Consider the following 21,919-nt stretch of genomic DNA (forward strand, 5'->3'; position numbering starts at 1 on the left):
AAATCTTACAATGCACTTGTTAAAATATCGCTCCCTCCCCGTTAGTCCTGAAGTGAGTCAGGTACCTTGACATCTCCCTGGTGTGTCAGTCGTTCCCTGTCGCTCTGCAGGAAATTGCACAGTAAGTTCAGGAGAGGAGCTCTTTGGCTTTGAGGCTGTGTACCAAGTTAGAGCACGCGGTCTTTTGCGGCATGAGGGAGCTACTGCGCAGAGGAAAGCAGCTAACTGCCATGTAAAGTAACTGAAATAACTGCTTACTTTGTTCCATTTTGTGGGACTTGCGCCTCCTTCCTGTTTTGAAAGGCAAAACAGAAGACAGGCACGTCCACCTCAAACATTTCCAACGCTTTGTTTAGAACCACTTGGTAAAAATCTTTCTTGTTAGATGCTTTCTCCTCTACTTTTACTGCTGTTACGAGAGCCCAGTTTTCCCTTCCAAAGCAATTCACCAAGAGCAGAATTAAAATGAAAGTATCTGAGAAGACCGGGGCCCCGCTTCCTACACCCATACTGCACACTGAGACCTCCTCTCTCCGCTGGCTGAGCAAAGCTCTGCTACCCGCAGAGGCACAGAGGAAATGTAAAAGAATGGGCACTGGAACAGAGTACAGAATGCCCCATCTGCTCTCAGCAAGGCTTTCCCTGCCATTATGAGTCAGAGGGTACATATATGTAGCTATGTTTTCAGCATTCCAGGATGAAAGTATCTGCTATCTCTGCGTACAGAGCATGCTAGCTCAGCTCTCACATATTCATTTCAACAGTGCCAAAAGGATTACGGCCCTGCATTTGTAGCAGGTATCTTGCTGTATGTCTGAAATTTGGCTCCTTTGTTTTCTGACTTTAACAGAGAAAATGGTACAATTCAGAGACCAGTGCACAAGGGCAAAAATAACTTACTTGCAAGCTGTAAGTATTTGCCATCATAAAAACAGTAAACGGACTGGAAAAGCAATTCTTGTTAACAGGTCTCACGAGGTGAAAAGGCATCCAGGTTTCCCAAACCACTCTGAATCCAAATCTCAGTGCTCGGCTGAGAAAGCTGCAGCCACTTGCTATATTTCTGTACGACTACTTACTAAGGAAGGAAGTTGTACTAAGAAGCTAAGCCTTTGCTGACATGCGTTCTTTTTGCTGTAAAGTTGCTGGACAATTTGTGCCTCCCAGCAAGCTCTTTAGTAGCCTGCAAAATTAAGCATGGATCCACTGTCTACTGGGAGGTAAAGAGTAAACACATCTCAGGCACAGGGAAACAAGAACAAAGCACCAACACCTCTAAAAAACCTGCACTCAAAACGTTGTTTTGCCAAATGCAAATCCTAGAGGTGCATGCACTGAATGAACAGAAGAAAAAGGACTGCAACTGTCACCCACCGGTGGAACTGTTTTGTAGGGAAAGAAAACCAGGAGATGAGCAGAATCCACTGGCTGCTCTCATCTGGGTGTGTGCACTGCATCAGCTCATGCACGCCCTGCCAGGGAGCAGAGAATAGTAACAGCACGGAGTTCTGACTGTGCCTGCTCACATTTTGCACCACGGGTGGGTACGAGCCCCAGGAGCTGCATACAGTACAAAGCAGTAAAAAAAATCACAGCACCCATGAATTGCAGTATAGCTTAACAATTTTTCTACAACCTTACTTGCCAGCTATACCAGCGTGCTTAAATCAACAACACCAATGCTTTTAAGGACACTTCATAAGCACAAAAATAGTAGGAAAAAAACCTCTGTGAACAATGTGAAAGATACAAAAAAGTGCCTTTCTGTAGCAGTGCTTTAAAAACACACACAATAGTATATCCTTATTGCTCAAAACAAACTAGTCTGAACTACTCAGATAATCTCCAGAGGTGCTGAAACAGATTTTAGAAAGGTCTACGGCACAGGGCAGCACAGACAGCACCAGTTGTTTTTCTCTTCATGATGCACTTTTATCAAATTAAATAGTTATAGACACGCCATTTTTCCTTCTCATCGGCAAAATCTTTTTCCTATCGATAAATTATTCACAAAGACATTTACTTTAATATTTAGATTAAAAAAAATCAACACTATAATAAAAGGAATAGCAGACACTCTTACACTATTTCTTTTCAGCCTGAATTTCACTAACAAGAGCTTAGCTCGTATCTCATTTTACGCACCTGAAGACACTGTCAGGTTAAGCTCCTGCCTTCCTTTCTCTTTCTGGGGGAAGGAAAACGTGTAATAATATTTGCTTTTGGAGAAAAAGTAAACAATCAGCAATAAAATCCTTCTGCCATCTGAGCCTTGGAGGTATCGCTGTCGTGACCAAGGAAGTTCCAACAACCAAGGGTGGTCTAGGTACAGACCCAACACTCTGCTTAACTTACAGAGACTGCGTTCCACTGCCCTGTAACGAGCATGCACAGCACACAAGAGCACTTGCGCCAACTACCCTAACATACTGCATCCAGACCGTGGGTATAACAGCGTAACAAAACTTCCCGAGTATGAAAAAAGGACTCTCGTACCTGATGCGGTAGCTGTGGCAAATGAATATACAAAGCAAGTATTTCCAACTCATAACGGCCCCTTAAAACTGCTTGCAAAAGTTAATGCCTCTCAAAAGGATATTTTTTCCCAGTCCTCCCCCGACTGTTTGTTAGAAGGGCAACTTCGTAATAAATTAACAGATTAGTTAGTCACAGTTTCTGGCAGGTCAAAGAGAAGAACACCAGCTATGCCTGCCTCACATCACCTTTCCCTCCTCTCTTTCTAGAAGGAAACGTGTTCTGACAGCTACTAATCAGTTACCAACAATGCTTTTAACTGTTTCCAGACACTGGTTTCTACAGAGACAATACATCTTATTGTGCACAGGCGGTGTGAGGCTACGTGACGGTGACGTGTTCACTTGAGAACACAGCGCTGTCCGCACAGACCTACCTGTTCTCTGGGGGAAGGGCTGCACCACGCACACAGCTGTGTCCGCGTGGCTCAGCCTTGGGGGTCGGCGCTGGTTGCAGGAGTCCTGGCAGCTTTCAGAAGGGGTGAACACAAACAGTCATCTCGTATCGTACAAACAAACCATCAGCCTACTATAAAGTTAAGATGCATAACGGATTTGAATAATATACACTTACCCTATTTACTTCGTGGACAAATAACTTTGAATTAATTCATAGCAGTGTACATTTTTAAACTATTTGGAAGGGAGGGGGAGGTTCTCTATAGTATAAATATATTCCACTCCAGCCCACTATATATAAAATCTATTTTCTTCCTCAGAACATACTCATTTTCAGTAGTATGACCAGAATGTTTTGGTAAGTTGTGTTTTTCAATCAGTGACCAACGTACGGTTACAAGAAGAACATCTCAACTCTGCACCGTTTACCCATCACAGACTGCCAAATTGCTTGTCTTTGGGTTGTTTTTTCCCTCTGCTTCTTTTCCTTTCTTTCTCCATCTTTCTTTAAAGTGCCCCCTACGGTTTCATCTTTACAACAAGATTTGACTGGTTACAGAGTCCGATTCCCAATAATGTAGTGACTGAAACAATAAATACGGATCTACAAAAACATTCTGGTTATCTTCTATAATTGCAATGAAATATATCACAATATATTATATACCTACACTTATCATACATGCACAAACATGTCTCACACGGACAGACACTACAAAAAATTATCTTCCCCCCCAAATGCAGAAAAAGTAAGAAAAAGGGATTTTGGTCCAAGCCCTATGAAGGGTAAAAGAAATCGAAAAGGTTAAAGTCAGTGCCCCTCTACCCGCCTCCCCCAATAAAATACTGACGACCCCCAGCCCCAGCTGCTTGGGCCTAGCCACGAGAGGGGAATGTCTCTATCTTTAGCCTCAGCTGCAGTTCGAGATCACCTCTTTTGACAGGGCTGCTGTCCACACGCTCTCCAAGTGCACAACGTCACGGGTTGGGCGATCACAGGGCAGCCCACGAGTCACGGCCGGCACCAGCCCCAGGTGACCGACTACCAGTCCCGTGACAGCTTAGTGTTCTGATCCCTTTTGGGAGGTGCGGGGGGTGGCCCCCTCCGTAACGTTGCATAGCCAGATATATGACTGCCCCCGAAGCCGCTCGTCTTCTGCTGCTCAGCCAGAAGCTCCGGCGGGGGCGGGGGCAAGGCCATGTCGTCCATGGTGGCGGTGGGCTCGGCTCTGGACATCCGTGCGGAGGAGAGGGAGCCGTGCCGGGTGATGGATTTCCGCTGCAGCGTCCGGTTGAGGTCTGCCAGGAATCCCGGCTGAACGCTAAGGCTGGACTTGGGGGAAGTGGGCACTTGGGGACCAGGCGCTGCCGCTGACTCCGCGCCGTCTGCCTGCGTCAGCCGAGTGCTGTCATTCCGCTTAGGACGCGTGGGTGGTGGGGCTTTTTTAACCGACGGTTTCGACCACGCCTGAGGCTGAGGGTTGACCACGGCAACTTTTGGGGAAATGCTGCCTGAAAACACGGATGGTATCTCCACAGGTGGGAGAGGAAGATCTATTTCAGGTGGCGGTGGTGGAAAGTCTGAATCCGACGGCGGAGAAGGGAATTCGACCACGGGTTCCTTCCCAGAAACACCTGGAGCGGGAGCCTTGGGCGGGATCCCTCCCTGCGGAAGGACAATGGGCAAGCTCACGCCAGACAGATTGAGCTTTCCAGGCTTTGGAGGGGCCGCGGGAGGCGATGACTCCTTTGCCGGAGACCCCGATGGCTCCGGCGGGTGTGCAAATTTGCTGACAAGGCGGTCCACTGAAGGTCTCTTGGACTCACTGTACTCAGTGGAGCTGGTGGACTTGATGCTGGAGTTGCGCTGAGGCGTGGGAGGCGGTTTCTTTGCTCCGGGGCTTGATGTCTTGCTGGTCTTTTTGACCGGAGACCCTGATTTGTCAGGGGGGGGAGAACCTGCAGAGGTAGCTGGGGAAGGAGGTGGAGGAGGAAACACTAAGCTGCTCTCTGGTGGAGGAGGTGGGAAATCCGGAGAGGGAGCTGAGGCAGGCTGCCATTTGGGTTTCGCCTTCACCGCTGGAGGTGACTGGGGAGCCACGCTCAACGGAAGGGGTTTCAGAGGCTGGGGCTCAGTGGCAGGTGGGGTGGGAGGAGGTGGGAACTGGCTGACTATCTGCTTCACTACTGACGGCACTGGGGATTGAGGGGATGGGGGAGGCTTCATAGAAAAACTCTGCTGCTTTGGAAATGTTGGGGGAGGCGTGGGGCCTGGAGGGGCTGGGGGCAGCGGAGGCACCTGGGGAGACGTGACACTCGGCTGTTTCTTAATTGCAAGAGGCAAGGGAGCTGGCACAGGGGAGGTGATGTGCGAGACCCCTGGTGATGCCCCCTTCCTGCTAGGCTGCGAGGGGAGAGCTGTCATGAGCGGCTTTGGGGGTGCTTGGGGCAGCGGCGGGGCAGGCACTGGGGGAGGAGGTGGTGGCAAAGGGGAGGCGGCAGCAGCAGCAGCTGCCTGACTTATATTTGGCTGAACCTGATGGATTTTGGGAGGGGGTGGCGGAGGTGTGAACTGTGGTACAGAGGGAGCACAAGGTGCTGGCTTCAGCTGTGCCATGGCTGAGCCTGGTGTAGGGGGAGGAGGCGGAGGGGGGGGAGGTGGCATGACTCCATTGGGCGGCACCAGTATCTGAGGCTTGCCCGAGGATGGAGGGGGCATGGGGGGCTGCTGTGTGGCAGCAGGGGCCTTGGAAAAAGGCCCACCGTGCTGGGCAGCATTCTGCAGCCTGGTGATGGTGCTGTACTTAACAAACATGGCTGCAGGGGAGGCAGCAGATGGGGTGGCCTGGCTGGGAAGAGGAGGTGGAGGAGGAGGAGGGGGGGGTGGTGGGGGAGGAGGTGGAGGTGGTGGAGGGGGGAGCGGGGGGGATGGCTGCGATGCTGTATAGGGAGCCACCACTTTTGTCTGTGGGGACACAGGAGGTGCAACAGACATAAAGGGCCGACCTGCAGGCTCCATTCGGGCCTATTGGGAAGGGATTTTTAGTGAAAATAGATAGGGAGAAAAAGATGGAGGGAGAGAGGGAGAGAGGGAGACAAAGAGATTATGAAGTCAAGATCTAAATGTGCCTATCATTAAAAATTAAGTGGCAGATTATAGCATGCAGGAATATTAGGAAAACAATGCAGCAAGAGAGAGTCCTTGACACTGACTAGCCTGTACAGTACAGCCAGGCAGGCCAGCAGGGAGGGGCTGACAAGAATCACTGGGGCCGGGCCTACTCCAGGCTACGCTGAATGGCAGAAGAAAATACACTTCTGGGGGCAGGCAGCTGTATCAAGTAGGGATCACTGATCCTCCTGTGGGCAAAGCATAATGAATCAAACTGAATACTGCCCACAGCAAATGACACCACGCAGAGCAAGAGCCTTCAGGCACCTCCTCACTAAGACTGGAATTAAACCATAGCCAGGCCTCCCTGAGCGTCTGGCAAGCCTCCGTGCTGTGAGCTCAGGCCTTAACACTGCTTAGCGATACAGAGCACAGAGATCCTGAGCTGCTCTAAAACGCATGGAGACCAACCCCTATGGAGGAATACTTCTATTCCACATGCTCTGACATCAAACGCTGTTGAGGAAAAAAAAATGTCGAAAAAGAGGGAGTAACAAAACTTCCTAAGACGATCTCCCGAGAAGGAAATGCTTAGAGACTTGCAACACAGTTAGCTTGGAAAAGAAAAGCTCGGCATGCAGCTGTTAGGTTATTCAGAAAAAGAAACTCTGGGGAGAACTGTATGAGGGAAACAGCAACGGGAAAGCAGCAGGCAACATTTAGTCTGCTCTTTGAGTTTTGTTCTGGTTAAACTATTTCTCTAAAATTGTAAACCCACATCCTTATTCAAAATTAAAACAGTAATGGCATTATTCAAGTTTATCAGAACTATGCTACCCAGTACAAAGAGTCTTTGCCACAAGCCAAGCTGTGATCTTCACAGTACACAGCTTAAAAACACACATTAGAAATGCAACACCAAGGTGGCCGCTGAACACGCTCAGTACCTATACTTCACCAGTAGATATTTTGCCACAAGTTAGCCCAGTTATGCTCAGTTGTGCTGCATAAGCTTATTTACAATTGTTTGAAACACAGGTGCACAGACTTTCTATATGCGCAGTGATAACAAAAAGTATTAGAGGAAGAGATAATAAATAGTAATTTACAACAAACATGAGGTGTGCCTCTGTCTGTCACACTAAGCCTGTAAGGCAGCATATGTAGTTCTGGAGCTACATCAGTGTGTTCACACAAGCAAGGGGAGAGCTCGATCTCTTGCATGTTGTTAGTCTGTAATTACCATTCTGCCAATCACTCAAGTTAATGAATTTTCAAGTAGCAGCCCCTGACCTTAATTCTGCCCTGTACAAGGCACCACGGGTGTGCTGACCTTAGCTGTGCTGAGCTTCGCTTTTGATACCTGAGACAGCAAAAGGCAACAGGAAAAATAAAAGCAGCATCAAACAGATAGGGAACCGAGGCATAAAAGAACAGCTCTCTCTGAACAGCAAGATTTCAGAAAATCTTAAACAGGGAACTGTCCCTTGTTCCCTGTCACGTAAAGCACACGGAGCACTCGTTTTGACACCATTTGTAACATTTGAAATAACATTTTCAGAATCTAACAGGAAAAATAAGACAATGAGATTTTCACTGCCCAGCCATGACGAACGTGTGCAGATGAACAGAGCATTCTTGAGGCAAAGGGTACTCTTTCAAAATATGAACTGGACTACTGGCATTTTGAGAAAGCTGGCTTTTTAAATCTTAAATGTACCTATTCCAAACACAGAGGAATTTTCCTCTCATTCCCTGAAAACAATCATTGTCACAGTGAGCAAATTAAACACACGATGGTAAAGATTACTGTATCTCAAGATGGAAATCTATTCCCACTCCCAAATAAGCAAATTCAGTTTCCACAAACAGAAAAAAATTCGCCCATACTGTGCTTACAGAAATACCATGAAGGACATCACTGTCCCTGTTTACCCTTAACTACTACTAGGTGGTGCCCTAGGTACGTTAGAAGTGACTAACTGCATACTCGTATCTCAATTCACGTTTCTGTCACATGACTTCACAGCTATCCGGAAATCCCAGAAATCTGATACGAATAACAGTAACCACTGTTTAAAACAGTAACTGTGAGGTTTCTTTGGCTATTTTTTTCCTAAGTAAACAAGCTTTTTGCATTTGAACTGTTTGCAAACTCTTCCTGTGACAGCTGCATTTGGGTTTGGCCAGTTTCAGTCACACATGACAGACGTGCAAATCTCAGGTATTTTCAACTTCAAGAAATGGAACTGAAATTACTGGCACCTGTAAATGGGGGAAAAGCAGGCAGAGCCACAGCTGACCAGTGCAACATCCTGACCAGCCTCAGCATCATCAACCTGCTGAGCCAAAGGATGATCTGTTCTGCCTTGCTTCTTGAAGAGGGTAAGAGAAGGGGGACATGGAGAAGAGACTGTGGCAGAAGTGGAAAGGACATAGCAAACAATGCTGCATTCATTTTGCCACTTGCAGCAATCTGCCTTTATACATTTCTTACTCAAACTTCTCACCAAAAGTTAAGGCACCATTAAATTAGTAACACTGGAGACACTGTTTGGAGACTGATCTCCCTCAACCAGCATGTCTCAGTACCTCCAATTGCAAATACCTTTTCATGTAAATTACAACTGTTTCAATACTGTTGTTTCCTTTCTTGCCATAGAGTTAAATATTTCCTATTGCTAACCTGATTTATTGAGCCCTTCCTTGGGCCAGACCTGCACAGGTTAAAAAAGAAAGTACTACGGTTTCATTTGAGTTAAATTTGTGACCAATTTACTTTTTTGTTGTTGTTGTTGTGGTTTCAGATTGTAACTTTACAAGGTTAATTTCATTTGAATTCTTTGGATGTTTTAGGGTGATCCATTCACCCGTGCTACATGTGAGGAACAGAAATATACCTTTAGTGAATTTTTACATCGAAAGGAATTACAATTGATGAAAGCTTGAAACATAGATGGCTCTTAAGAGGGAGCAGTCTGAATATTTTATTTGTAAAAATGCTTTAATCAGATAACAAAAATTATTGGGGTTTATTCAAATGATCAATTGGCAGTAGCACTATGGACTGGTTAAGAACAACAGTGGTCCACAGCGCTAAACTTCACTTTTTCTCCAGAATTTCGTAGTGTAGAAGCAAGATCTCGTATGAAAATCAAAACTTCAGAAAACAGTAACATTACAGTTCTCATAGCTGCACTCTTCCACCTCTGTAGGACAGCATGCTGGGCAGACCCGACTTCGATCCACCCGGCCCTCGCACAACTGATGCATCCTGTACACGTACACAAGCCATCTGCTGATGAACATGCAGCAGGTTTTGCACACATGCAGTAGAAAAATCTGGGTCACAGTTTAGCAAGCTATGTTCCTGGGCTGCGTACTACTTTGCTATTACGTTCAGGTGACTTCCAAGCCAGCAGACGCTGCAGAGAAGTTACAAGCCTCAAAGAATACAGTCAAACCCATTTTCACGTTGCGCCACCTGTTCTTTTCTGGTTGTGCATGCCATGTTGTGCCTTATTTCAAGTTATTTATCTGATGCACCAAAGTCAGGTGCAGTGACCCATGGTTTTCTTTTAAAAAGCCTGCTTCTCTAGCTTGAACCCACAGCCTGGGAAAGATTCAAAATCGCAGGAGAGAAGAAACCTTCCTGCAACATTCGCACACCACCGCTGCAGCTCTTACCAATATGACGGCTGTTCAGGAAATTCCTTTGAGCCAACAGCCAGCAGGTGAAATGGCAACTCTGCTGTGTGTGAAGATATTCACTACAACAGTCAACTGCCAGACACAAAACTAACCAGATCACCACAGACCCCAGGAGTAGATGGCTTGCTGTATTCTCAAACTTTCTATCAGCAACAGCAGATATTCAAATCTGTTTTTATCCACAACTGAAGCCAGTTTAGTACAACTGCTTAACCATATTTGTGTTTACTGCCTTCATTTCCACAGAATATAATATCAAACACTGGAATAGAAACTACTGGAGCGGCGCCTTAAATAGGTGTAGCTGCCTTCAGGTCTCAGTTATCTGCAGTTAATTCACTAAGATTTTCATCTGTTAGCTTTTAACAGCTATCTTTTTATTTTTTCTGTATACAACTCTAATTAATGGGATTATTTGTGAAGGGCTCCCACATGCCTTCAGAAGCCAGGAGGCTTCTGTGCACACTAATAAAAAGAAGAACAAAAGGTTCTGTGAGTGAATTCCCTGGAAGAGTGATTCCTGAAAGAAACCAAACCAATTATATGGCAGTGTATGTGAATAACAGTAAAAAAGAGAAAAAAATCCACCCCCAATCCAGACAGAGGTGGAAGAGAGAACACTGTGTCTTGTGCATTTGTTGTGTGTTGATTCTCAAACTAAAGTCTTCTTGTTACCTTGCTGGATTCCTCCAGTTGTGTGCCTCGCTTCCAGGCCTCCGAGAACATGGAGCTGACAATACTCTGAGAACGGACGTGTCCAGTTGGCTGCGTGTCAGAAACTCCACTGTCAGACTGGTTAGAATGATTTGATTGAGATTCTGTTTAAAAGAAAGTGAAGAAGCAGCGTTATGTTTCTGAATAAAGCCACCATGCTTCTAGTGAACTTGGTGGCATTTTCTGGTCACACTTGTTCCTCCAACATATGACACCATTCCCACAAACTCCTACATATGTCCCCGCACACAGCCAGCCCAATGAAGCTGCTGTCTGCACAGCAAAGCAGGGCAAGAGATCTGTGTGCACGCATATAAAATTTGTCTCAGAAGCAGAATCACAATTTTGAATCTCTGAAGAGATTGTCTGGATCTTTCTCTTTAGGCAGTGACTATTTCCCAATTGCCAATTTAAAATATGTCAGTCAACAAAATGCCATTTGCATCATTAAACATGGAGTTGGATTTTTCTTTTTTTCAAATACGTAAAGATAGAGGCATCACAAATTTGAAAGGAAGCCTCCTCAAATTAGAAAAACAATTTTTTTTTTGGAGGTGAAAGATAAAACTACAATACATTCTGAAAACACACACCACTGTAAGTAATATAAACCAGGTTTTTAGATTAACAGTCCATTTCCCTCTCAAACAGCTTCTCTTGCAGTCTTCAAATATTTGATAAAAAAAAAAAAGGTAATTAAATCTTTCTATTAAGAGACAGGACACATTATTACCTGGCAGACTTGATGAGCTGGAGCCTGACTTGATACTGGAGCTAGACAGGGAAGTCCAATCATATGCTGATTCTGTTCTCTTTAGTGCTTCTTGATAGTTCATGTACAGTTGCTTCCCATACTGAGTGAAATGACAAACAAATTTAACTACTTATACAGGCTGTGTACCCTTTTCAGACTCTTGATCTTCACCTTTGGCTTCTATGTTCCACCTTTCTTCCCCCCTCAGAAAAAAGGAGAAACACCCAGAGACAAAAAAAGCATGCTCTGTCAAGGATTTCACACGGAATTAATTCAGTGCAAATTTCACTTTGACTTATTTAACAGCAGTGGCAACTTCCTCCCCCCAACCTTCTGCATTTTCATTAATTAATCGCTAAAAGAGATATAAAAGAAAGAAGTTTATGCTAAAAAAAAACAAAAAACCCCCAGCAAAAACAGTCAGATAAATGCCAGAAGTGGGACAACGAATAAACTAAGACAATTGTTTTCTAAGATGTCCAGGTTATGTCAAACCCAAACTCTCTTCCCACAAGCTTTCCTTTTTGAAGTCTGTTAAGGGAGCTGGCTAAAATCAGGCCAATACATCAGAATGTTGTCATTTGACAAATACATGTATCAGAAACAGAAGTAAAGCGTTCGTTTTTTTCTAGAGAATTAAATATATAAGATCAGATAGTTGACATTCAGAACAGTTAAGCATAGGCAAGTCAGATACAGCATGTGTTTTGCCAAATAAGTAAGCAGTTCTAAAGAGATCATGAGCACAATGGAAGACTGGCTGGAGGACGCTACCTTAGCAATGCGGATGCCATTGATCCATTGGTGTAGAGTTCTCACATCATCGCAGCAAAGATACTTGATATACTGGGATTTCTTCTGGATCTGAGGATGCTGCACAAAAACATTAACCTTTACCAATATTTTAATAGGTAGGAAAGTAAGGAGAGCTATTTCACTGCTCAAGTTTATAAAGACAAATTTACTGCTGAAAGCTCTTGAATGGTAGTGCGTGTTTTGAGTTCATTCCTGAGGATCTGAGAGCAGTTCAGGAGGCAGGGGAAGCTGCTTTACTGACAGATCAGCAGCACATCTAGTGAGCATGGACTTCATGGTTTGAAACACTAGGAAAGGGTGAATCAGTATTTTAGTTCTGTATCTTCTACCTACCTACAGAACCTTCTGTGCCCTAAGGCTCACTATACGTGTTTCTACTCTCAAGCCCAGTGGTCAGAACAGTCTCAGCTTGTAAAAAACTGCAAGCACAAGACAGCTGAAGTGTGAAGAGTTGTCCCCTTAGTGCTCTATGGACTAACCACCACTGGAGGGAGACATACAGTATTTCAATCTCCCTTCACACCAACACACAGCAGTGGAAGAGGACACTCTTCTCTGTTTTCACATGACACAAGTGAGACACTCCACAAACAACGCACCATTGGGCACAATCCTGTTCACAGCTTGCAGAACCCTCGAGGTCCCTGTCCTTCTGATACAGAGTGGTTGCTTAAAATACTTGTGCTTCCAAATGCACGTATAAAAAGGAAAAATACTGTACTTATCACTGCAGGAGTAAAGAAATTTATGATTTTCAAAATCAAACACTGGAATTCACACTGGATGGCACACCATCGTTTGCTGTGTTGTACAAGTTTGTGTCTCAAAGACATCAGGGCAAGTGACATTAAAATTTAGCTTCAATATTTTCATGACTTCCCTCGTGCCCACAACGGCAATAAATTATTATTTTGTAAAATCTACTGAGATAAAACTTTGTCTTGTTTATCCTGGGTGATAAATAAACTTGAAAAAACAATTCACCCAATCTATCAAAATGACACGGACAGAAAGTAACATGCAATCCTAAGAAATCCATTTTAAGTAATTTGTAAATACCAACAACAGTGCTACATTTACCTTTAATTGTGTTTGATTAGCTATTCCAATGAGTTACAAGAACACAGAAAATATTTCCAGTCTCAGTGGTATGCTGTTTCCCTGATCTCATGCCCCACACTTGATACTCAGTACCAACCTGTCAGAGGGCCCAAACATACGCTGACCTCTCTGTTAGAAGGGGAAATGTTTTTTTCCACATCACAGATTGGCAGCCACACACTGCAGGCACAACAACCACTGCAATCTACTGACACATGCAAACCACATGAGACAAGATGATAAAAGGCAGGAGGAAAATTTAAGTACAACAGTAACTATCTCATTACTTGTGCTGTTTTCAAATCCATGGAAATACTTTACTTGCTATGAACATACCATGAAAATATTTTAAATAGCTTTGTAGCTACTTCTCTTGTAAGAACTAAAGCTATTTTGAACACAATGTGTGAGAGTTAAGGAGGATGGGAAGGGAGGTGGGTTTCTTTTTAATAAGGACAGGTAGCGACAGGAGGACGGGAAACAGTTTTAAACTGGAAAGGGCACATTTAGACTAGATATCAGGAAGAAATTATTTACTGTGAGGGTGGTGAGACACTGGAACAGTTTGCCTAGCAAGGTTATTGACACACCCTCCCTGGAAGCATTCAAGGCCAGGCTGAATGGGGCTTGTCTTTTACACTCAAGTTTCTTCCTTTATAGCATCCCTGCCCCCTCGGGTTGGGCAGTATGGGTAGACTTGACACTTGAATACCAATTTCTGCACAGCTCTGAAGCTATGCTCTGAGAAGCCAGGAAATCCCTGAAATTAGTGTTTCAAGGAACATTAATCCACTAAATCTGCACTGCTGTAAGGCAATTGCTAAAGATTTTGATGTTATACTTGAGAACAAAAAGAACAATTAGATAGACTAGGAAGCATCAGCTTAGCAATTCAGAGCAATATGAAAATACTGACAAAGTCACGAAGAGCACAGTGAACAGGCAACAACTATTCCCTAACTGTTCATTTCATATACAAAATGGGGAAAGCAAAATGGAAGACAATTAACGGAACAGAAAAATTGAAGGTGAACACAAGGTTTTTGCTGAAAGTTTCTTGGAGTCCCAAAGAAATGGGGTTGCACTTAGAGTAAGAATGTAGCCAGAGCTATCAAACAAACAAGATCCACGCCTTGGCCTCCTAAATTTCTAAAAGCTGAATATCTGTTCTTAGGAAGTACCTCAGCAAGACTGTCCCTCTACGTCTATACTTGAGAATAACAATTATTTTTCCAGAAACAGCTTATAAAGAAAAGCAACTGTCAAATAAAGTTAGATGAGTTCAGTAAAGTCATCCTATTGCTACTCTCTGTGATCTCTTTTCCTGGCCCACCACACAATCTGTGCATGGATCTTCTGGCAGGAGGAGGAAATCTGTCAGCTAGAGACAGGTAAGAAAGGGATTCACAGCTGATTCTTCCCTCTACAATAGTGCATGCATAGCATTTCCTCCATTTCAATTGCACTTCTCTCTCTAGGAGGCTTGTTACACCATCTACACAAAAACTGTAGTTAAACATAGCTTTCTTCTGTCACTGTAATTTATGGCAATTCAGAATTCTCATGTGAAGAACTAGAGTAATTCAGAGATCCACTCTGAAAACGGACAGACAATTTTCCAATTGTTACATTATTAAATAAAGCAGATTCTTAATAATAATTTCTCCCTGGATTAATAATGTGTTAATTATGAATTATTTCTCACTTGCTCGCAATTAGAAAGTGCAGCTATTACAAGGAGCTAAGATTAGTATGGAAATGTTTGAACCCCTGTAATTGCTCTTTTTATTATTAGAATACTTAAAACAATTATCAAGATACCTTCAGCACTAAACAGTAGTCTGTGGGAGCTTTGTATTTGTTCCGATAGTCCTGCCCGTAGTAAACGTTGACATGATCTAACTGTAGAAAGCACACGAGATCCCGTGAGACCTGTTAAGTACAAAAACACTGATTTACAAAGCATCTATGTACAAAAACCGCATGCACTGAAAAAAATAACATTCTACAGTTAAGATTCAACACTAGTATAATGTCTACCATTAGTTTCAGTCTGATTCTAATTCTACCAATACAGCAAGGGGGTACAGCCATGCATAAAAACTCTTCCATCATACAGTAATTTTTTTTTTAACCAGGATGTTCTATTTCAAATTTAGTCTAGGATTGTGTGTGCATTTTCAGTTGTACTTTGCCTTCTGACAACCTATTACAGCATACTAATATTTATTCAGAGTTGGTATCAGGATGGATTAAACAGAATCAATTTGACTGGGAAGTTTTTAACATCAACTGTTACTTAATGTTGGTAATGATCAATGTGACCACAAGTAGACTTTGAATGATATTTGGCAGTGACTGCAGGGCACAGAATTTCCACAGGATATCTTGTATAGCGATTCCTTTAATGAAGACAAAGGGTTTGGAAAGAACATCTGAGTTCAACTCTGGAAGGAGCTAATGCTCTGAGAGCACAAGGACAACCTCTTCATCACTGACATCCCTGTGGGAAGTAGATTCCCTGTGCTGTGGACTCATTGATGCAGTCAACACCTATGGATTTACAGAAAGCTTGAACTTGCAGCCATTCACCATTGATGCTATAATGCATTTGTAGCAGTTATTTACCTTTTATTTTGAAACACATAGAATATTAGTAAATAAAGAAATAAAATATTTAGAACATATCAAAATTGGTCTGCACAAAATCCCATTTGTATAAACTAACTAAACGATTACAATTGGAATTTGCACTGCAACTTCATCCTTCATCTGAATTCTAGTTGAGAAAAGACAGCTCCTCAAATCTTTTTTTTTTTTTTTACCTTGGGTGTTTCTGACACCTACTTTTTTTTTTTTTTTACCTTGGGTGTTTCTGACACCTACGCACAAACTCACTGAAAAAACAGAGCCCTGTTGTCTTATATTTTTTAATTTGAGGTTAGACCATTCACAGCAAGTGTCACCACAGTAATTTATAGTAAATCTATAATTCACTTTCACGATAAAGCTGCACTTCAATTAAAGGATATGGCTCTGGGCAGGGTGCAGCTAGTAAGGCTGACTCTTGTGCACAAATGACTTATCAGCAGTAAGGAAGTCAGGGAAATTGCTTTAAAATAGCGTACCTTTGCCTTCCCCTTGGGAACATAGTAGATTCCTGAAGCTCGAAGAAGAAAGTAACGTTTCTTCCAAGACTTCTTACCATCCTCTTTCAGCCACAGAACTCCCTCAATTTCTGGCACAGTTACAGAACTTCCACAGAAGCATTCCTGTAGATAAAAAAACGTGGTTTGGAAAGTGACAGAAAGAGAACATACAGCATGCAGTATTTTGTTTTTCATTAAGTCTGAAATTCTGTATCTAATGCATATGTAATGAGAGTTCTTTCCCTGTGCACTATGATCAAGTGGAAGCTATCACACTTCAGCATAGGTGCATCTCTATGGAAATGTCACAAAACCATTCTGTCTTCAGCTTCAGAATATTATATTTAATGCTCGCTCTATTTGCTCCACACTTTTTTTTGCTGTCCTTAGCTCTGTAAACTATTTGATGAGTTCAAAATTAAATAACTCCCCTTTCTGTCACTTGCTTTTTAAATTTAATTTTTAGTGGTTTATTTTAAAATGTAATTGAAACTACTTCTAACTACTTTGCTTACTAACAAAACTTAAAATACCAACATGGACTATTCATTGAGCCAACACTACTACTTCGAAGAGAATAACAATTTGGCATGTGCTAGCTAGAAAATAAAATTCTGCCATCTCAGGTGAACAGATAGGCAGCAGTCCTCCAGATTTCAACTGTGTTTAACCACCACTACAGGTAACCTCATTCTGATTGTCAAACAAAACAGACGCATTTCAAGTAACTTATATGAAATACAGTAACATTAAAATAGTTATTTTATCTCAAAAGTAACATACTCTATTTTCCCAGATCTATATTCAGATTCATCCATTAAATTCAATAACCACAAAGTTTTAGTTTTGAACGTTGATGTTTTTGTTTTGGCATTCTCACCTCTAGCAGCACCTCTTTATTTCTGTCTGCCATCTCAGAGGTTTCTTTTTTCCCCAGCAGATAGTTCTGTAACAAGAAAAAGGTCAGTATTTGTATAGCCATTCTGAAATAAAGCCAAATAACATTTCTCATTTGCCTTTCTGTAGGAGTAAGAAAAAAGGTGCTAAGAATGATACTCTAAAACTTTATAATCCAGTTGAAACTATCAGACTGCTAAATCACGCATGGAACATAATTACAGCCACCTCTTCCAGAAGTACCAATCAGTCCCTACTCTTATCCTAAAGTAATAGTCTTATAACAACATTCTCCTGCCTTTCCATGCACAATAAGCTGGTGCAATACACCCAGAAATAAAAGCAGTATAAACTTGAAAATCCCACAGGGTCTTAAAAATGTGTTAAATCCTGACATTATTTCTGTGCTGAAGCACACACACAAGAAATGCATGTGTCCACCTTGTGCTGATAGTTTCTCTGAATAAACATATTTCATAAAGGATTACTAAATACTCCTTTTCTTATTAAAAAGAACCATTCAGCACAGGTACTCTATCTTACTTAATAACTCCAGCTTGGAAAGGACCGAGACAATGGAAATCATCTTTTTCCTAACCTCTAGCTCTTACTGGAAAAAAAAACAAACAAATCAACATTCATAAAGTTACAGATCAAGCCTTTAAATAAAGGAGAAATATGTGTATTAAAAAACTGCTGGTGCTTTGTGCTTATTGGCAGTGCATACTATATGTAATGATAGTAAATGTTTATCAACAACATGCTCTTAAAACAGGTTTTTTGGCAGAGTTGTGCAGCTTCCTAACAAAGCACTAGAGTAAGACCTGTTTTTCAATTTTTGCTTGAAAGTACATTTACAGTGTCCAAAAGGACGTCCATGCAAAATTGCTACTCATTTTGCTAGACAAACAGGGAGTTCAGATCCAAGAAGTTACCACATAAATGCCATACCAATATAAAAACAATGCATGACCTCAAATGGCAATTCATTACTAAGAGTTAGAATAGATCAAGTTAGAGTATATGCAATACTTTTCAGCTCCAAATTCTTCAAAGAGCTGCCTCCTTGGTAATGATATCAAATATGGATATCAAATATCCATGGATATCAAATATGTAGTTAACATTTGGAAATCACCATTATCCCTCAAAAATCAGTTCCCAAGAGAGAAGAGGACCCTTTTGCCTCCTAAACAAGAAATGTGGTTGAATAGAGGCAATTTCCAACTTTCACAGGGAAGCGTATGTTCTCCTCCCATGACACCTGACCACAGAGTGGCTATCCTCTTTAAAATGTTCACCTTACCAGTGAAGAAAGAACAAAGAGTGACGCGGCAATTCTCTCAGCAGTATCTGCCAACACCATGCTTGCATATTTGTATATGTGAACAGCACTAAATACAATTGCCATGAAGCTATCTGTCTTTATCACCATTAAAGTTAGGAAATGACTTCAGCTCAGGTTTTTCCATTAGGCACCTAATTTTGTATCAAACACAGCATGGATGTATATGGTATTGAGACAAAGTTGCCTGGCATATTTATATATACATAGGTATCAAAACCTAAATAACGAAATGAATGCCACCAAAAGTATGAAATTGCAGTCAGACGTGCACACTGACACAATGTCAGCCTCAGGCTTACCTGGGGATTCTTAAAAAGTGCGTATTTCTCGATACGTTCCACAAACATTAGTTTGTTTTGACTGTCTCTCGTCCAATTCAGAAGATTTTCAACTAGATTTTCATGATCTTCAAAGATCCTTTCTGCAGCAATAATGAAAGACCAAACACATTTTCATCTGTTGCTTTTTGTGAAATAAGCTACACTGTAGCTTCATCTGGGAGACAAGGCATGGAGGGAAAGAAAATACACTTCAAGGCCTAATAAAACAAGGAAGAAGTTTACAACACAAATAAACTAAAGGATCTTAGTGAACTTTCAGAAGTGCCTAGCTTAATTTTACTCATACACATATTCAGCACTCTCACTTCTCTCCATTCAGGCCTATGGTCCCATCAGTATATTAATCCTGAATAACCCATTTTTTGAACCTGACGAAGCTAACTATCCCAAATGAATCCAACAGACTCCAATAACAATATCTGAAATGTTATAAGAACAAATAAAAAAGCAATCACACTTATATATATACCCTAGTTAATGGAGCTCTTGAAGGAATTTTAAGTGACTTTTTCAGCATTAAATTTGTATCTACATCCCCAGTCACTATCTCACTCTTATGACGTATCCAAAAAAAAAAAAAGTAATAAAAACAATCAGAGGGAAAACAAAATGTTTCTGAAAGACAGAATAACCATAATTAGTAGGGATATGGTAGAAGAATTTGGAAGACAGACTATGACTCTTAGTTGTGATAGTTATCACCAGCATGGGACACTGAGAATCAGTGAAAAAGAAGAGAGGAATTTAAAACAAAACAAGAAAAAAAAAAAAAAAGAAAAACTTACTGAAGTGGTAGAGAGAGAGAGACCTGAAAACTCATATCCTAAAAATGTATCTTTAGGAAGCCACTGACCAATACTCTTCTTTAAAAGACACTCAAGTAACATCTTGCTCTCAACAATTACTGTCCTTCTCATATAAGCTGTATAGTGTCACTTAGGCAAAACAGTTCTTCCAGAATTCTTTGGGGCTTACTTGATGTTTAATCGGCCTGTTAAAACAGAATGCATTCCTCTCCAAATCAATTACACCATGTTTTTACAGACAGCATATGGCACTGACCATATACAGATCTTGGAGTTCTCATTAAGGGAGTCTGAGATGACAAAGGACAACTCAGAATCCTTAGCAATTAAGAATACCTAGAATGAACACAACAAAACGTCATCTGTGTGGAATAAACTAATATTTAAGATCACAGAGGAACAATGCAGGAAGTTAATAAGGTCTGAGTGAGATCTTTAAGAGTCAGAGGATAACTCATTACCCTACAACAGACTTTTTCTGTAACAATAAGCAGGGTTAACATGCCACACTGCCCCAAATAGAGAAGGTTTTACCAAAAAAGAAAAAAAATTCATTTTAATTTGAAATTTGAAAAAATATTTCATTTAAATTTGAAGTCAACATATTTGGTTTCAACTATGGGTTTCCCCTTAGTCAGTGGACTGGGTACTTAACAGCTCTTTGATGTAATACTGTTTTTCTATCACTGAAGAATTTCAAGTTCTTTTCCATTCAGATGCTCTATGAACAACACTCATTGTGGTATGTGCAACACAACACAAATGAGGTTACATGGATCCAGGAAAAGTGAAATGTCAACTGTAATAACATCTAACTGGAAAAAAAATCTAGACAGTCTTCTACAATACAAGCTCTTAGAATATTACTATTTACAATCATTAAGATGTATTGTGATTTTTTTTTCTTGTCTCACTCTTACATGAAGAACACATCAAAACCAAGAGGCTCAGTGACCAGACATCACTAGAATTCCTCTATCAAACCTTCAAATTTAGACATTATTTTAGTACCAAGGAAGAAAACATTTCCATACTCATTTAAAACAATGTGTAGTAAAGTTCAGGCAGAACTAAATTTTGACAAACAAACTCACAGTGATGAAACACGATTCCTAGCACTGGATAATAAATATTACAAAGTTAAGAATTTAAATTGCTCCAAGGACACAGATATGCATCAGTATCACATCCATAGATAAGAATGACAAATGCTTATAAACGAGCAACTTACCCATCTGCAATTCAGAGATGGTTTCCACCAATGACCAGTCTAAACTGTAACCACAATGTGATTTGTCCATCAGATTGTCCAATACTTGTCTCACCGTCTGCCTCTCATCCACCATCATTGTTTTTGAGCTGTCATCAGACATGTGGACCCTGATCACCAACTATTGAGTAGAAAATCAGGAGAACACAAAGAGGTTCAACTTACCACATTTTCTACATTTCAAATAAAAATGTACTTTTTAAGATCTTATTTCTTTTTCTATGGTTGGTAAACAACACAAAATATTAAGATCATTCAACATTTTCCTCAAAATGTAAAAAGCCATAAATGATGATTAGATATTTGTCTTATAGAAACTTAAGATACTGTTCACTAGGGTAAATAAAGGTCTTCCCAGATATAATGTGCACATACTTCAGATGTGTGATTAGAAAAAAGACAAAAAAAAAATCCCTCCTGCCAGAGTCTCCTCATCTGATCAATAAAATATCTGTATGACAGTTTTCTCACAGGTGCAGGTGACACAAGCTCAGATCAAGAGTTACACACAAACTTGCATGGAGCCATATTTTTTGAGATTTGCAAATCAAGCTTTCTCCCTACTTCTTACCTATTTTCTAAAAACGCTGATCATATAAGCAGCATACCTATACTAAATCGTATTTTCCTGGACAGCACTAAGTGCTAGTGTAAAAATAATCTACTTTTAAAACACAGAGGCTTTTCACAGTCCACTTTAAAGAGTGACTCCCAGAAAGAAAAATACAGTTATTTTTTTAATTAATAAAAACATCCAAAGACAATTGATTTTTCTTGCCAATCATCATGCTGCTTGCTTCCTTTTTCTCCTTTCTCAACTGCAAAAGTTGAAAATTATTAGTACTCATGTATTACAACTGTTGCATTTTAATTCCCATCTTCCAATGCAGGACATTCTTTCAGGTTTTGATTTATAAACACTAAACGTAAAAGACAAAATTACTGAGAAACTTCAAAATTAAAATAA

General features: G+C 41.3%; 1 protein-coding gene across 6 annotated transcripts in view; it reads right to left on the bottom strand.

Annotated features, from left to right (window-relative positions):
* Positions 1–2,962: 2,962 nt before the first annotated feature.
* Positions 2,963–21,919, bottom strand: part of RAPH1 (Ras association (RalGDS/AF-6) and pleckstrin homology domains 1) — a 132,779-nt gene continuing 113,822 nt past the window's right edge. For 4 of the 6 annotated variants that reach the window (XM_065750382.1, XM_065750383.1, XM_065750381.1 and 1 more), the window contains 9 exons: positions 20,914–21,073; positions 18,835–18,956; positions 17,171–17,236; positions 16,270–16,413; positions 14,963–15,073; positions 11,999–12,097; positions 11,204–11,324; positions 10,432–10,574; positions 2,963–5,958 (listed from right to left, as the gene is read on the bottom strand). In XM_065750382.1, the coding sequence (XP_065606454.1) occupies positions 3,976–5,958; positions 10,432–10,574; positions 11,204–11,324; positions 11,999–12,097; positions 14,963–15,073; positions 16,270–16,413; positions 17,171–17,236; positions 18,835–18,956; positions 20,914–21,073 (2,949 nt within the window). In that variant the 3' untranslated portion in view covers positions 2,963–3,975. Of the gene's footprint in view, positions 5,959–6,168; positions 7,409–7,994; positions 9,341–10,431; positions 10,575–11,203; positions 11,325–11,998; positions 12,098–14,962; positions 15,074–16,269; positions 16,414–17,170; positions 17,237–18,834; positions 18,957–20,913; positions 21,074–21,919 lie in introns of those variants that run through there. The other 2 variants (XM_065750385.1, XM_065750384.1) reach the window with 2 other exon arrangements.

This window comes from Cyrtonyx montezumae, unplaced genomic scaffold (genome assembly GCF_038088225.1).
Source record: "Cyrtonyx montezumae isolate F1298 unplaced genomic scaffold, pur_monq_1.0 scaffold_7, whole genome shotgun sequence".
NCBI lineage: Eukaryota > Metazoa > Chordata > Aves > Galliformes > Odontophoridae > Cyrtonyx > Cyrtonyx montezumae.